The following is a 14,373-nucleotide window of genomic DNA, read 5'->3' as shown; positions in this document are numbered from 1 at the left end:
GCACCCCGTGCCCACCTGCAGCCAGGTGCCAGGCCTGGCAAAGGAGACACGTGCAGCGCCTTGCACACGTGCGTGCAACGCCCCGCCCCGCCTGCACACGCACTACGCGCTCCCCACACGCCCGCGGCGGGGCCATCGCCTGCGGGAGGCGTGGTCAAGGAGATGTGGCCAATGAGGGAGGCGTGGCCAGCGGGGAGGCGGGGTCAACGATGAGACGTAGCCGATAGCAAGGTATCGTCCGTCGGTGGGGAGGAGTGGCCAAGCAAGGGAGGCGTGGCTAACGAGGGAGGCGTGGCCACCCATATACGTCGCCGGCGGCGAGGCGTGGTCAGAGGGGCGTGGCCCGCGGGGCGCCGCACGCCGGCGGAGCTGGCGGCGATGGGCCCGGGCTGGCGCGCTCCCTCGGCCGCGCTGGTGGGCGGCAGCGTGGCGCTCTTCGGGGCGCTGCGCCGAGCCGCCCTGGCCCTGCCCCGGCCCGCCGCCGTGCGGAGCCGCCCCAGCCGCGCCTGGCGCTGGCGGAACCTCCTCGTCTCTTTTGCGCACTCCGTGCTGGCCGGGCTATGGGCCCTCCTCAGGTACCGGGGCAGCTACGGGGCGAAGCGGGGACTCTCGGCTCCCCGTGGGAGCACGGTCGGGGGGGGGCCGTCCCCCAGGGGAGGGGGGGCGGGGGAGCTCGGGGTCCCCCGTGTCCCCCCATGGCAGCGCCCTGCCCCACCGCCCAGGCTGACCCGCTTACCCCCCTCCTCACCCCCAGCCTCTGGCACTCCCCGGAGCTGCTCTCCGACATCCAGGACGGCTACAGCGTCTCAGGGCACCTGCTGGTCTGCTTCTCCTCGGGTAAGGAGCCGGGCACGGCGACGGCTGCGGCCACCCACCGGGCTCTGCCTGCTCCCCTTCAGCCTCACCAGCTCCCCAGCTCGGGATGAGCCCCCAGCTCAAGGGCTGGGTGACTCCCCGTGCCTCCCATGGAGCCCGTGGGGTGCCAGCCCTGGGCTGTCTCTCCACGCTCAGCCTGGGCAGAGGTGTCCCTGATGCCTGGAGCATGGCCACACCACCCTCCTCCTCACTGCTTCCCCTTCCCGCAGTGGGTGATGCTGCACCAGCTGGGTCTTGATGCTCCCCTTCATCCCACAGGCTACTTCATCCACGACAGCCTTGACATCATCTTCAACCACCAGTCCCGCTCATCTTGGGAGTACCTGGTGCACCATGCCATGGTGAGTATGGCCCCCAGGAGGCAAGGGGCCAGCACAGGGGGGCTACCAGGCACCCCAGGGCTCAACCCAGCCAGGTCTTGTGTGTTACAGCAGAGCAAGCCTGAGCCCTTCCCTCTGCCTCGCCCTGGCTGCCAGGTAGGCTGCACATCAACAAGGCGAGGGCGCCTGGCGGGGCAGGACGCTTGCCAGCGTCGGCTCAGAGCGCCGGGAGCCAGACAGGCTGCCGCGCTGGGCAAGGGAAGAGCCGGAGGCTGGTCCCAGCTCCCCAGCACAGAGAGGTGTGACTGGCCGCAGGATAACTAGCTCTCCAGACTGGTTTTGCCTCGGCTCAGGTGCCCTGGGGCGCTGTTGGTATCTCTGGGTGTGGGGGGAGCAGCACCGCATACTCCCACCTAGCTATGCCCAGACCCTGGTGGGGAAGGACTCACCTCCCCAAGGCAAGGAGAGCTGACCTTGCTCTGTGTGTGCATCCCAGGCCATCTCTGCCTTCGTCTCGCTCATCATCACAGGCCGCTTCCTAGTGGCGGCGATGCTGCTGCTGCTGGTGGAGGTGAGCAACATCTTCCTCACCATCCGCATGCTGCTGAAGATGAGCAACGTGCCTTCCCCAGCACTCTACGAGGCCAACAAGTACGTCAACCTGGTGATGTACTTCGCCTTCCGCCTGGCGCCCCAGGCTTACCTCACCTGGTACTTCCTCCGCTTCGTGGAGGTGCAGGGCCAGGGTGCCTTCCTCACCGCCAACCTCCTACTGCTCGATGCCATGATCCTCATGTACTTCTCCCGCCTCCTCCGCTCTGATTTTTTTCCCTCCCTGCGCAAGGGCTCTGCGGGGAGAGATGTGGATGGTGAGAAGTTTCTGATAGACTGAGACGTGTGTGCCGATGGGGATCCAGGCTCTGGCTCCTGGAGGTCTTGGGCTCTCCAAACCTGCTCTGATGTGCCTTAGGGCTCGCTCCCTGGCCCCGGGCCCTGCCTTCACCCGCTCTGCTGCCTAAAAGCACTTCCCTGCTGGACCAGCCCAACAGCCTCACCGAGCCACAGGGTCGCTGCCGAAGCCAGGGGCATGGCCACTGGAGAAGCAGCCCAAGCTGGCTTCCACGTAGGCAGCTGGAGGGCCAGGGGTGGCTGTTTCATGGCTGATGGCCTGAGAGGGTTGTGAGGGAAGGGACGAGTCCCTCCCATGGTGATGTTGGGTGTTATGTGCATTAAAATCGGTCTGTTTACTGCTGCCGCAGCATGCCTGGGCTGACTTTTCTGTGGGGCAGAGCAGGATTACAGGGAGGGTGGTGGGGATGGACAGGACAGGGCCATGGGAAAGGATGTATCCCTGTTCCCAGCCAAGGGCTGGCAGCCCTCAGGGAGAGGGCACATTTCTGCCACTTGCTTTGTTCTAGGGACCCTCCAGGGATGCACTCTAGCCTACTGCATCCTACCAGCTGAGCCTTAAGCAGCAAGACCTCTATCCCCCACGGATGGGTCCCTCCCCTCCTCCTCCTCCCTCATCGCTCTTCCAGAGACCCAGGGCTGTGCAGGGAGCAGGGGCAGGGAGCCAGGAGGGGTACCGACCCTTGCTGCAGTCCCTGTCCTGCCTGTCTCCAGCCTGGCGGCGAGGAGCCTGGCTTGGCTGCATGACTCACCCAGCAGCCACGTGAAGTGAAGCTGGCATGGGAAAGCCGTGTGAGGCCACGGGCTCTTCCTGGAAGACTGCTGCATGCTCGCATCCCCCCGGAGCAATCTTCACCAGCACAGTGCAGCTCTTGAGTGTGCTGGGCTCTCTCCTGCAGTGACAGGACCAGGCTGCCTCCAGCTGAGAGCAGCAGGAGGGGTTCAGCTCCCCAGGGGAGCAGGGCCGGAACGGGCCCAGCCGGTCCTGTGGAGCACCAAAGCATCGGGAAGGCAAATTCTGCTGATGTGACAGCTCTGGGATCACACCAGACTGGCATAAGCAGTGGGGCTCAGCAGGACTCCTGCCCGACCTCTGCCCCGGGGCAGGATCTGTCCCACCAGCCCAGCTCAGGCAGACAGGCACTGTGGTTGAAGCTGGTGATTCAGTGGAAGCCATTGGGGATCATCCTCCATCCAGAGCCAGGAAACACCCCACAGGGCCGGGATCCTGCCGGCACCTCCTGGTGTACACCAATGCTGTGGCACACTGGGTGGGAACAGCCTGGCAGCCAGAGTGGAGACATGATACTGGGGACACTGCATGGGCAGGGACCTACACCAGCTTCACACCTGCTGCCTTGCCCCCCCCCCCCCCCCCCGCCCTTGCTCAAAGCAGAGCTCAGCAGCCCCACGGGAAGCCCTGGCAGGGCACAGCCCTACCCCTCAGCAGCACGCCCCAACAGCTACACATCTTCCCAGCTGCAGCTTAAGCACCGTGGCCTCTGCAGTGACTCCATCTGCAAATATCCCCACACAAACAAGCCCTGATCTTAGTTTCCCCTTGAGCCGATCGCTCCAAATTTCCCCCTACCTCTCTGCACAAAGCAATCACGGCTCTGCCCAGCAGGTCACAGCACAGGGGGACCAGCCCACACTCCCACCGCTCTTACAGCAGCATGGAAAGGTCAGGCATGACAAACTTCCCAAGGCAGGGAGCCTGGCTCCCCCCCATTCCCCTCCTGGCTTTTAGCTGGAGCATCTCCCAGCAGGGCAGCATTGGCCGGGCTGGGGCAGCTGTGGATGGGGACACCTGCCAGCCCAGAGTGAGAGGCAAGCACAGGGAAGCAAAGCGTCACAGCCAGCAGCAGCCACCGGGCTAAGGTGAGGCAGGGCCAGGGCAGACTGCAAGTCATGCTGATGAGAAATCCCTCCCCAGCCTCCCGCTGCAGCACACACCCGCTTCTCACTCCAGCATCGGCTTTGCTGCAAAAAGGGCGCTTCCCCATCTGTTTCTTGGTGTGACTACAGCTAAGGAGGGAGCAAACCCCCGGCATCCCCTACTGCCACTTGTCCCCTCCCCAGGCTTCACCCAGGCCACGGGCAGGTTGGGTTGCTCCTGGGAAGCAGCACTCCTCCCTCCAGGCAGCTTCTCACTCCTTACAACAGACAAGGAACATTCACCTCTCCTCCAGACCAGCTGAGCATCCCAGGAGGACTGGGGGGGGGGCTTCCCAGGCAGCCCCCATTTCCAACCCCAGCTTTCAGAAGCAGGCTGTCAGCAGCCAAGGTTGGCCCACGCGAAGGTGAGCACGCAGGCTTCGGAATACCCAGAGCTGCCCTCCTCTGAGAGGCTACTGGCCTCTCCCTCACCACAGCCCCCAGCCCTCCCCAGAGGACACACATCCTTCTCCCACTGCAGGCAGCCCAACATGAACCCAGCAGATCCAGCTGCACTTCCCCAGTACCTGGAGCCATGAGCACCAGGGGAAGTCTCACACCAAGGGTCACACAACCCAGCACAGACCTTTGCTGCCATGCTCGGACTGTGGGGTGACAGGATAGCTCACCCTTTCCATCCACCATCTTTTCACATGGGGCCAAACCTCCACCCCAGGGCTCCACCACCCTTCGGCAAGAGGCTCAAAGGAACTCTGTGTCCTGCTGCTCAAGAGCTCCATTACCCCCATCAGTATTTGGTCACAGCTTTCATCACCTTTCTCAATCAAGCCTAACAACATACTTAAGCACCCCTGAAGGCTTATCTGTACTTCACCATTTCCTGCTCACCCAGTGCTCCACATTCTTGTGACTCTCCAAGGACTCTGAAAAGCCAGTTTCCATCTACAAATCTGAGGAAGCAAAGTGCAGCCGAGGCAGCAACAGCAGCCAGTTTGGAAACAGCCCCCGTGAGGACAGTGAACCCTGCGAGGTTACAGGCAACATAACCGTAACAGTGTCAGGGAAACCAGGCTGCGATTCACACACTGCAACATGAGGAGTAAGGATCATGCCAGAAAGAAACCCACAAAGCCTCTGCTATTTGATTAGCTTGAGGGCTTGGTCAAGTGAATCTTGCAGCATAAGCAAATAGCTGATACACTCAGAAAATGGTGGGACACTCTGCTTGTGCCAGATCCAAACCATTAATACGTTTTTGTTGTGGTTACTACCCACCTCCTGGGCACTCTTTAGCCTGTGGTATGCTCCACAAGGAAGCTGTGTAGGACAGAGAGCACTGCTCACAAGCACACACTAATTACTCAGTGCAAGAAAATGCAGCAGGATACCAGAAGTCATGGGTAAATACAGATATTTGAAATGTGAAGGAGTGCCACCTCATGTTTACCCACTGCAGAGAGGCCAGTGATCCAAGAGACCCTGTCAGCAGGGCAGCACTGCCCCCACCCCCATCCGATCCTCTCACAGCTCTACCCACCTAGTGCCAGGGAGGGAGGGAAGAACCCCCCTACCTTTACTGACATGAATCCCCAAAAGTTTGCTAGGTGCTCTCTTTCACACAGGCTATGCTGTCACAAATCACAAGAGCCCCTCAGTGGTGTCACAAGGTTTATTATCTTGTCTGTACAGTTCTTGGTAGATGCAGTTTAGATGATTCCAATCTGGAAAGAAGCAAAGCATGTTAAAACAGATGTTACGGTGGCAGAAAGGCAAGACCCTCTACCACAGACATCACTAGCAGGGCTGCTTCTCCCCAGGATTCCTGTCCTCCAAGGACAGGCTTCTTCCTCCCAGACCTGGCCAAGCACCCTACATGACCCCTTTATATATTTATTCCACAGCGACCCTCGTGCTAAGCAACAATCCCCTACTCCAATCTGTGCCACCACTGCTCCTGCCTACCTCAACCACCTCGAGGACTAAACTGCCTGCTACTTCCAGCAACACAGCCACCTGCACAGCAGAAACCCTTCCTTCACCCAGGTCAGCAGTCCAGCTGTGCCCCTGCCATCATCTCCCCTGTTTGAATCAGCTGCCAACAGTGTTGGCCAAGAACACTATTAAGACAAACACTGTGTCAAGCCAGAAGCTGCAGGGCAGTTTGTGCACCCTCCCCACTAATACTCTGGAGCTCTAGTAGTCCTGTGGAGTAGAGCCCCTCCCTGGAGGAGCTGAAGAACAGCAGCAATTCTCTCTCAGTAACTTTTCCCACCTAACCTCAGGATCTTTCAGGCAGAGTTGTGTTTTCCTAGACAATGTGGTCTTTCTTCTGAACACCTGGATCCTAACTACAAAGACACACCACAGAAGCACCACTGTGCTTGAAGCACAAGTACCTCACGTGTAGGCCAGGTCAGGTAGAGACCTGGTCAGGTGGAGGAGATACAAGACAGCTACTGGGAGCTGCAAAGTTTCCTCACCTTGTTGGCTACATCCAGTGCATCGTAATCTGGAGCCAGTCGCACATAAGCCTTCTTCTCTCCATCAGGCCTAGAGTGGAACAGGAGGCATCAGAACAGAGGCACACAACTACTCCCACCCTCTCCACCTTCCCGCTATAATGACGTGCATCAGTGGTTCCTTTGGAAACATCACATTATTCAGTGGTAAAAAAAATGTTCACATCATTTGCACAAAACTCCCTGGGTGTTAGAAGAGCTCCCTGATGAAGCAGACCCTCTGGTCTGCCAACATTCCCCACTTCCACTAAGATGTACTCAGTCACAAGCTGCATTTCTCAAAACTTTAACACTGAAAACACTACAGAGCTTAATCCCACACCTCCTGAGACTACCCACAACTGCTGAAACTCACAGGTGTTACCATTTTCTGCTAAAAGCCACTCTGGGCTCTTGAAGAATCTCACCCCCACCAGTGACCCATCCTCCTCTTCTTCTCACCTAATCAATGTGTTGACCTTGGCCACATCAATATCATACAGCTTCTTGACAGCCTGTTTGATCTGGTGCTTGTTTGCCTTGACATCGACGATGAAAACCAGAGTATTGTTATCCTCTATCTTCTTCATTGCTGACTCTGTGGTCAAAGGGAACTTGATAATGGCATAATGGTCCAGCCTGCAGGAGAGACCCTGTGGTTAAAAGGCAGCTGGCAGATGCCATCCCTGCATCTCAGGGGCTTTCTTTGGGGTGCATCAGTCACCAAAAAAGTTATAATCACAAACTCTCAGGCTTTGGTCGCTTGAAATCATCACCTGCACCCCAAACACCCTCTGCAGCGCTCTGCCACTGAGGTATGGCTCAGCTCCCAGGATGGCACACTGGCAAGGTGTCACCCTGGGTCCTGCAGCAGGGTACAGCTCCCCATGCATGTGGCTGCTCCCACCCCACAAACCCTGCAGCAGGGCCGAGCCCAACACCCCACACATACTTGTTCCTCCGTGGGGCGCTCTTCCGGGGGTACTTGGGCTGCCGGCGCAGTCGCAGGGTCTTGGGCCTGCGAAAGGTGGGTGATGTGCGGATCTTCTTCTTCTTGTGACTGTGGACCCCCTTCAGGACGGCCTTCTTGGCCTTCAGCGCCTTAGCTTTTGCCTCTGTCTTCGGAGGCACAGCTATGATGACAGCTCAGTCAGCCCAACCAGCATCTGCAGGACCAGTATATGCTCCCCTGCCCCTAACGGGCCACAGCTTCCCCGTCACACAACTCAATGAGCAAGACCTCACCAAGTCAGGGCATCTTCATCCACCAAGGCCAACCCCAGAACACCCAACGGGGTTCAAGCTTCCCTCTTCCCCCACAACAAGCCAGTCACCCACTGCACCAAACAGACTGCAACATTCATTCCCCCTCAGCTCCCACAGACCCCAAGCCACTAAACTACCAGGTAGTTTAGCCTTTTTTAGTTTTGTAACTATATTCCTTATATATTCTCTTTTAGCTTTGCAACTATATTGTTTGCTTCAGTGTAATCACTATGGAGAGACTGCTAACTGACCCTGGCTACGTAAGGGTCGTTTAAAGCTTACAATCACTGAGGGGACGGCTGCATAGGTAATTAATGAGACAAACTTGGACTCTCCTTGGCTCTCCATACAGGGAACTAAATTAGGGCTCAGTGACTGGTCAGCTGTAACTACAGGGTCGACTATTGCTTGAGACCCCTCAGAAGGCTCAGATACCCGTAAGGAGCATGCACGATGCTTCATTAACACAGGACTGCCCACTGAATGAATATATGACTTTCCCGAAAAATATAACGCATAATGGTAAGTGTGGACTATATAATTTTGTTTGATATACTATACGGCATGCACGTGAGGCAGGGCGATGCCCCGTGCATCCAGCGCTACTATAATGTACGCTTCTTAGGGCTACACAGGAGTGAAGGAGTTTCCTTATTCCTGCTTTCGGTGAGACCGAGATGCCGGCGCTCGGCCCGCCAGCGCAGGCCTCTCCTGCCACCCCACGTGCCGGCGGCCAGCACGGGGCCGGCTACCCGCCCGCCCTCCCTCCCCGCCCCACACCGCTCAGCCCGGGCCCCCGCCGCCCTCCACCCACACCCCGACGATCCCTCAACACGTCGAGCCCGCATCCACCCGCCGCCCCGAGCCCGAGCCCTCACCCTCCTTCTTAGCCTTGGGCGCCATCTTGGCCAGGCGGAAGCCGAAAGGGGCCTCCCTCTCTGCCCCGCACGGGCTTATAGCCCAAACTCTCGCGAGATTTCCCCTTCACGCCCCAACTCTCGCGGTACCGCGGGGCCCACCGGGAGCGGTAGGACTCAACGGCGGCCTCATCTGCGCATGCGCAGAAGCGGCCACGCCCCGCGGGGCCTCATGGGAGTTGTAGTCCTGGGCACGGGACCCCCTCCCCGCGCCGCCCCGGCGGTGGGGGCCGGGCTGAGCCCCCGGTGCGGGATTACCGGGGTCCTGGCGTGTGGGCAGCAGCGCAGTTGCCCAGCCCCGGAGGAACCGGCGTCCTGGCCCCTCCCCTCCTGGGAGGTTCCTCCGGGGCTGGGCGTGCAGCGCCGAGCACCGCTACCGCAGCCGGGAGGTTCGCGGTAACGCGGACCCCCCCGTTCACCCACGGAGGGGACCGAGACGGGGCGGGGGGGCGTGCCTGGGGGCGGGGGGGCCTGCGCACGGGGGACACGGCTTGCGGGGACACCGGGACGGGCACACTCGGGGGCGTGGGGACCGGTGGGACACGGGGACGACGGCGCTCGGGGGGATGGGGACGGGTGGGACACGGGGACAGCCACCGTCGGGGGCGTGGGGACTAGCGGGACATGGGGACAGCCACCGTCGGGGACGTAGGGACCGGTGGGACACGGGCACGGTCGTGCTCAGGGGGATGGGGACTGGTGGGGCATGGGGACAGCCACCGTCGGGGGCATGGGGACCGGTGGGTGGGACACGGGGACAGGGACGCGGGGACCAGGGATGGCCATGCGCTGCTGGGGTGTCAGGCTTGGGATGTGGGGACACAGGGGCTTCGGGACTTAGGTGTGTAGGGGTGTGGGGACAGCTGCGTGCTGCGGTGTGGGACAGCCATGCTTGGGGACATGGGGACAGCTGTACCCTGGGGTGGCACACATGGGATGTGGGGATGGCTGGGACATGGGACATGGGGGCAGCTGGGGCATGGGGACAGTTGCACCCCAGGGTGTGGGGACAGCCACACTCAGGGACCTCAAAGCGCTGGGACATGGGGACAGCCACACCTGGGGATGTGGGGACAGCCACGACATGGGGACAGCCACGTCCCGACGATGTGGAGATAGTTGGGATAAGGGGACAGCCCAGCTTGGGGACACGGGAACAGCCCTATTCCGGGATGCTGTACTTGGGGACAGCTGGGACACGGGATATCACCGCTCCCTCTGTCCCCAGGCCTCGGTGGTGGCCCTCAGCCCACCTCTACTCCCCCCAGCCACCCAGCCCCCACCCAGCCCACCCCAGTGGCCCCACAGGACGATGAATGTGCTGGCTCCGGTTCGCAGGGACAGGGTCATCGCCGACCTGCCCCCGGTGAGTCATGGGGCGGGGGGGGACACCGGCCCGGGGGTGGCCTCGCCAAACCCTGTGGTCACACGGGTGTCCCCCTTTGTCCCCCTGCAGTGTTTTCGGAAGGAGGCCGCCCTGCACGCCCGCGTCGCCTTCCACCCCACGGTGGCCAGTGCCTGCCAGGAGCAACGGACTGGCACTGTGGGGTGAGTCTGGGGCCATCTGGGGTTCCCACCCCAGGACTGGGGTAGGGGGGAGGTGACAAGAGACCCACGGTCCCGCCAGTCTCGGGTGGGGGGTCCCCGGCGTAGGCGCCGCGTGGCTGCCGGCGCTGCCCGTGTGCCGAGCCCTGCGTCACGGTGCAGGAATGCAGCGGGGGGGGGGACACATGGGGGTCCGGGCTGGGCTGGCAACGGGGCGGGAGGGCCGAGCTGCAGGGGGCTGCTGGATACAGGGGGCTGTGGGGTGACACCCCCCACAGCCATGAACCTCCCTGCCCACGTGGCCGGCTGGGGGGGGTGGGGGTGCAGGCGGGGGTCCCCCTGCCCTGCTGAGCTGCCCCGGTGTCCCCCTGCTGTGCAGGTTCAAGATCTCCAAGATCATCGTGGTGGGGGACCTCTCGGTGGGGAAGACCTGCCTGATCAATCGGTAATGGGACCCCCCCCAGAGACACTTGGGGGGGGGGGGGCAGGGGAAAAGACCCCCATGCCCCGCCCCCCCCCCCATAAAAAAAAAAAAAAAGGCAGCAGTACCTTGGGCTGAGCCCAACCCTGGTCAGACTCTGGTGCTGGGCACCCCCTGGGGCAGGGGGTTGCTGACACCCACCTCCCCCCGCCCCCCCCAGCTTTTGCAAGGACACCTTCGACAAGAACTACAAGGCGACCATCGGGGTAGATTTTGAGATGGAGCGGTTTGAGGTGCTGGGGGTGCCCTTCAGCCTGCAGCTGTAAGTAGGTGGCAGCCCCCCCCCCCCCACGCACCCCTGTGGCCCCCCCTCACCTCCCACCCCACCCCCCAGGTGGGACACAGCTGGCCAGGAGCGCTTCAAGTGCATTGCCTCCACCTACTACCGAGGAGCACAAGGTGAGGTCCCCACTGCGTCCCCCCACACGGGCTGTCCCCATCCCCACCTCACCCCTCCTTTCCCCCACCCCCCAGCCATCGTGATTGTCTTCGATGTCAACGATGTGGCGTCCCTGGAGCACACGCGGTAGGTGACACATGGCCAAGGGTCTGAGGTGGGACTGGGGACAAGCGTGGGGGGTGGTGGGGCTGGATGGAGAGGTGAAAGCTGGGCAGGAGCGCGTGGGGCTGCTGCAACGCTGCGGCGGGCGAGCAGGAGGGTAGTGCTTGGCCACCCGCCGGTGACAGTGGCCCCGCAGGCAGTGGCTGGCTGACGCCCTGAAGGAGAACGACCCATCCAACGTAATCCTCTTCTTGGTGGGCTCCAAGAAGGACCTGAGCGTGAGTGTGTCCCCCTTCCCATGGGCTTTCTGCACCCCGGTTTGGCGGGGCTGTCCCCGTCACCCACCCACCCCTCCTGGCTCGGTTGGCAGACGCCGGCGCAGTACAGCCTGATGGAGAAGGATGCTCTCAAGGTGGCCCAGGAGATGCGGGCAGAGTACTGGGCTGTCTCCTCGCTCACTGGTGGGTCCTTGGCTGGGTGGGGAGATGCAGACCCCAGTGTCCAGCCAGGTGAGGGTACACTCAGGGGGTCTCATGCTGTGGGGCAGGGGAGAACGTGCGGGATTTCTTCTTCCGTGTGGCGGCACTGACCTTTGAGAGCAGCGTGCTGGCCGAGCTGGAGCGCAGCAGCGCCCGCAGGATTGGCGACACCGTGCGTGAGTACCCCCAGCTGGCCCTGCATGGGAGCCCCCTTCCTCATCCCCCACCCGCCCACCCACTCTCCCTCTTCCCCTCCAGGGATCAGCGGCAATGAGAGTGAACTGTACCTGTCAGCGCCCCGCAAGAAACCCAAGTGCTGCCAGTGAGGGGGCAGCCCCTGGCCCCCGCCACACTCACACCCCTGGACCAAAGAGGGGCAGCCCAGGCTGTCCCCGAGGAGCTGTCCCTGCCACCCCCTGGCCCCACCAGTGCCCCACCTGCCTGGGCACCCATGGCCATGGTGGTCAGGAGCACCCAGGCGGCTCCCTTAGCTATGCAAACCCAGGTACCACTCGCAGGGGGAGGTGCCCCCAGGCTCCTGTTTATCTTAATAAAACCTTTTTTATGCTTTTTAAGAAAGGTGTGGGGCTGGGGGCTGGGGCTGGCGGGGGGGGTCCCCTGCCCCTGGGTGCAGCCATGAGGTTCATGGGCTGGTGGGAGGACAGAGCCAGGGGATGCCACCCAGGAGGGGCTACTGTCTTGGATATGGTGGAAGCCAAACCTGGCGGTGGGTACCCTGGGTGTCTCTGCCCTGAAGAGCCAGCAGCCCTGCACCCTGAGGGGGGATGCAGGGGACATGCAAGATGCCACCACCCCACCCCCCCGTCAGTCCCAGCTGAGCTGGTGGCTGTTGAAGCGGGGCTGCAGGTGTGGGGGGACGCAGTGGGCACACTTGTAGTGCTCCTGGATCCACCGCCCGCCCTCGCTGTCCTCGATGCAGATGGCGGCCACACCTGCGGGGACACAGTGGGGGCTCAGTGCTGACCGCTGGGGGGTATGGGGATGGTGGTTCCACTACACCCATGGGTGCACCCTGGGGTGCCCTGGTAGGCCTCTTCCTACCTGCCACGACCCCCCCTTGCTGCTCCACCAGTTGGATGGCCGCTCTCATGGTGCCCCCAGTTTCAACCCACTGGTCCACAAGGAGGATGCGCAGACCTGGGAGGGGGCATAGGCTGCAGCTGAGTGCTCGGTGCCCAGTGCCTACACCGGCAGCCTACCCCCCAAGATGGGAGCACCCCCTGGCTCACCGAGCGAGATGGTGTCGGTGCGGACCTCCATCACCTTCTCTCGGCCCGAGTAGTCAGTGTAGGGCTGCGCCAGCGTCTGCACGCAGAGATGCCCGGCTTTGCGGATGGCCAGGAAGCCTTTCTGCAGCACGGCAGCAGCGGCAGCACCTGGGGGTGGGCAGGCACCATCAGGCCCTGCAGGGATGAGGGATGGGGACCCTGAGCACACCCGTGTCCCTGCTCACCCAGGATGAAGCCCATGGCATCGATGCCAGCCACCATGTCGATGGCGTCTCCCTGGAAGGGCTGCAGCAGGTCGGTCACACAGTCCTGCAAGCCCTGGGGAGAGAGCGGAGGTGCTGGGTGCCTGCAGCCCATCATGGGCACCCACAGCCCTGTGCCAGTGCCCATGGGCACAGCCAGGTGCCCCAGCAGCCCCGTGGGGATATAGCCCACCCCAGCACCCCCATGGGTGCCATACGCCCCAGGCACCAGGTACTTGCGGGTGGCAGTAGAGCCGGGAGGGGTCCAGCCAGGCATAGTTGGGACCCTTGACGTTTGGGGCCATCAGTGCCAGGTACCAGCCCTTCTCCCGGGTGACAGGGACGTGGCACAGGTCCATGCGTAGGAACTGCAGGCACTGCAAGCACTGAGCATGCAACAGGGGGTGAGACCCCCCACCCACAGCCTCCACAGGGCTCCCCGTGGCTCAGTGCCTCCCACCCTCCCCATCCTCACCCACATGTGGGCACCCCAGGGTCCCAGCGCGCCCGAGTCGGCTCCGTACCTGGGTGCTGGCGGTGAGGCTGAGCTGAGTGGGACTGTCATGGGGAGTGTCACAGACAGCGACAGCTGAGCGGGGGCAGCCCTGGTGGTGCTGGGCCCCTGCCAGCACCCTCCGCCAGCTGGGCTTGAGCTGGTGCCAGGTGGGAGCCCTGCCCATGGGCCAGTGATGTGCCCCCACTGGGCTCTGATGTCCCAGCCAGGCAGTTGCATGGTGGGGAGCACCGGGGCTGGGGCAGTTGCTGCAGCGGTGCCAGGGCATGGTGCAGGTGGCATGGTGCCCGAGGCACCCCGTGGGTGCAAGGGACAGCAAGCCAGGGTGATGTTCAGGGTGCAGCCCCGCAGCTTGTGGGGTCTCAGGCAGTGCGGGGATTTTCTGAGGCCATGCACGTCCCTGCTGGGGTGTCCGGCTGCCATCCTGCCCTGCCAAGTGCTGGCTGGCTCGGCTGCCCGATGTGCCAGCTCTGTGTCCGGATTGCCAATGGGCTGCATGGTGGGGGAACCAGCCAGGGGGGCGAGCCCTGGGGAGGCAAGTCCTGGAAGCCGTGCTGGGAGCTGCTGGGTGCCTGTGGGCTGCCAGCCCCAGCTGGGCACAGGGCACCGGGGCTGCCCCTGTCCAAGGCACCGTGGGGCATCTGTGGGCCACAGGGCACATCTGTGGGATGGGGC

At 62.3% G+C, this 14,373-nt stretch overlaps 4 protein-coding genes across 9 annotated transcripts; 2 read left to right on the top strand and 2 right to left on the bottom strand.

Moving 5' to 3' along the window:
- Window positions 1-149: 149 nt before the first annotated feature.
- On the top strand, window positions 150-2,339 carry TLCD1 (TLC domain containing 1). Its single transcript, XM_080377575.1, has 4 exons — window positions 150-575; window positions 755-837; window positions 1,135-1,217; window positions 1,693-2,339. The coding sequence occupies exons 1-4, from the start codon at window positions 379-381 to the stop codon at window positions 2,086-2,088; spliced, it is 759 nt and encodes a 252-aa protein (XP_080233701.1). The 5' UTR covers window positions 150-378; the 3' UTR covers window positions 2,089-2,339.
- Window positions 2,340-5,659: 3,320 nt separating this feature from the next.
- Window positions 5,660-8,787, bottom strand: RPL23A (ribosomal protein L23a). The gene is made up of 5 exons (XM_080377590.1): window positions 8,647-8,787; window positions 7,455-7,635; window positions 6,965-7,141; window positions 6,485-6,554; window positions 5,660-5,725 (listed from the first exon to the last, which is right to left on the bottom strand). Exons 1-5 carry the CDS (start codon window positions 8,669-8,671, stop codon window positions 5,711-5,713), a joined length of 468 nt encoding a protein of 155 aa, XP_080233716.1. The 5' UTR covers window positions 8,672-8,787; the 3' UTR covers window positions 5,660-5,710.
- A 32-nt stretch (window positions 8,788-8,819) lies between these two features.
- On the top strand, window positions 8,820-12,283 carry RAB34 (RAB34, member RAS oncogene family). 3 transcript variants are annotated; one of them, XM_080377457.1, is made up of 10 exons: window positions 8,820-9,074; window positions 9,954-10,051; window positions 10,142-10,233; window positions 10,610-10,675; window positions 10,872-10,973; window positions 11,046-11,237; window positions 11,410-11,491; window positions 11,584-11,674; window positions 11,761-11,868; window positions 11,951-12,283. In XM_080377457.1, exons 1-10 carry the CDS (start codon window positions 8,825-8,827, stop codon window positions 12,016-12,018), a joined length of 1,149 nt encoding a protein of 382 aa, XP_080233583.1. In that variant the 5' UTR covers window positions 8,820-8,824; the 3' UTR covers window positions 12,019-12,283. The 3 variants fall into 3 exon arrangements, with proteins under 3 accessions (XP_080233583.1, XP_080233584.1, XP_080233582.1); XM_080377458.1 differs by having other exon boundaries at window positions 8,949-9,074; window positions 9,914-10,051; XM_080377456.1 differs by lacking the exon at window positions 8,820-9,074 and having other exon boundaries at window positions 9,450-10,051; window positions 11,046-11,110; window positions 11,186-11,237.
- Window positions 12,284-12,370: 87 nt separating this feature from the next.
- On the bottom strand, window positions 12,371-14,359 carry LOC308059691 (adenine phosphoribosyltransferase-like; the record flags this gene model as incomplete). 4 transcript variants are annotated; one of them, XM_080377419.1, is made up of 6 exons in its annotated part: window positions 12,371-12,645; window positions 12,755-12,850; window positions 12,943-13,089; window positions 13,167-13,260; window positions 13,421-13,570; window positions 13,709-14,359. In XM_080377419.1, the coding sequence occupies 6 exons, from the start codon at window positions 14,357-14,359 to the stop codon at window positions 12,518-12,520; spliced, it is 1,266 nt and encodes a 421-aa protein (XP_080233545.1). In that variant the 3' UTR covers window positions 12,371-12,517. The 4 variants fall into 4 exon arrangements, with proteins under 4 accessions (XP_080233545.1, XP_080233546.1, XP_080233547.1 ...); XM_080377420.1 differs by lacking the exon at window positions 12,755-12,850; XM_080377421.1 differs by lacking the exon at window positions 13,421-13,570.
- Window positions 14,360-14,373: the final 14 nt, after the last annotated feature.

Source organism: Falco punctatus, assembly GCF_963210335.1.
Source record: "Falco punctatus genome assembly, chromosome: 1".
Classification (NCBI taxonomy): Eukaryota; Metazoa; Chordata; class Aves; order Falconiformes; family Falconidae; genus Falco; species Falco punctatus.
The sequence above is the reverse complement of the archived record's forward strand: the minus strand, read 5'-3'. Positions and strand labels throughout refer to the sequence as shown.

What these genes read in the sequence shown, in the direction of transcription:
- TLCD1 (XM_080377575.1), top strand. Translation starts at nt 379, where the DNA reads ATGGGCCCGGGCTGGCGCGCTCCCTCGGCCGCGCTGGTGGGCGGCAGC. An exon ending in GGGCTATGGGCCCTCCTCAG is followed by an intron (nt 576 to 754) that starts GTACCGGGGCAG and finishes CCTCACCCCCAG; the next exon opens with CCTCTGGCACTCCCCGGAGC. An exon ending in GCTGGTCTGCTTCTCCTCGG is followed by an intron (nt 838 to 1,134) that starts GTAAGGAGCCGG and finishes TTCATCCCACAG; the next exon opens with GCTACTTCATCCACGACAGC.
- RPL23A (XM_080377590.1), bottom strand. Translation starts at nt 8,671, where the DNA reads ATGGCGCCCAAGGCTAAGAAGGAGG. An exon ending in AGCGCCCCACGGAGGAACAA is followed by an intron (nt 7,142 to 7,454) that starts GTATGTGTGGGG and finishes TCTCTCCTGCAG; the next exon opens with GCTGGACCATTATGCCATTA. An exon ending in AAGGTCAACACATTGATTAG is followed by an intron (nt 6,555 to 6,964) that starts GTGAGAAGAAGA and finishes GTTCCACTCTAG; the next exon opens with GCCTGATGGAGAGAAGAAGG.
- RAB34 (XM_080377456.1), top strand. Translation starts at nt 9,617, where the DNA reads ATGGGATGTGGGGATGGCTGGGACATGGGACATGGGGGCAGCTGGGGC. An exon ending in CAACGGACTGGCACTGTGGG is followed by an intron (nt 10,234 to 10,609) that starts GTGAGTCTGGGG and finishes CCTGCTGTGCAG; the next exon opens with GTTCAAGATCTCCAAGATCA. An exon ending in GCTCCAAGAAGGACCTGAGC is followed by an intron (nt 11,492 to 11,583) that starts GTGAGTGTGTCC and finishes CTCGGTTGGCAG; the next exon opens with ACGCCGGCGCAGTACAGCCT.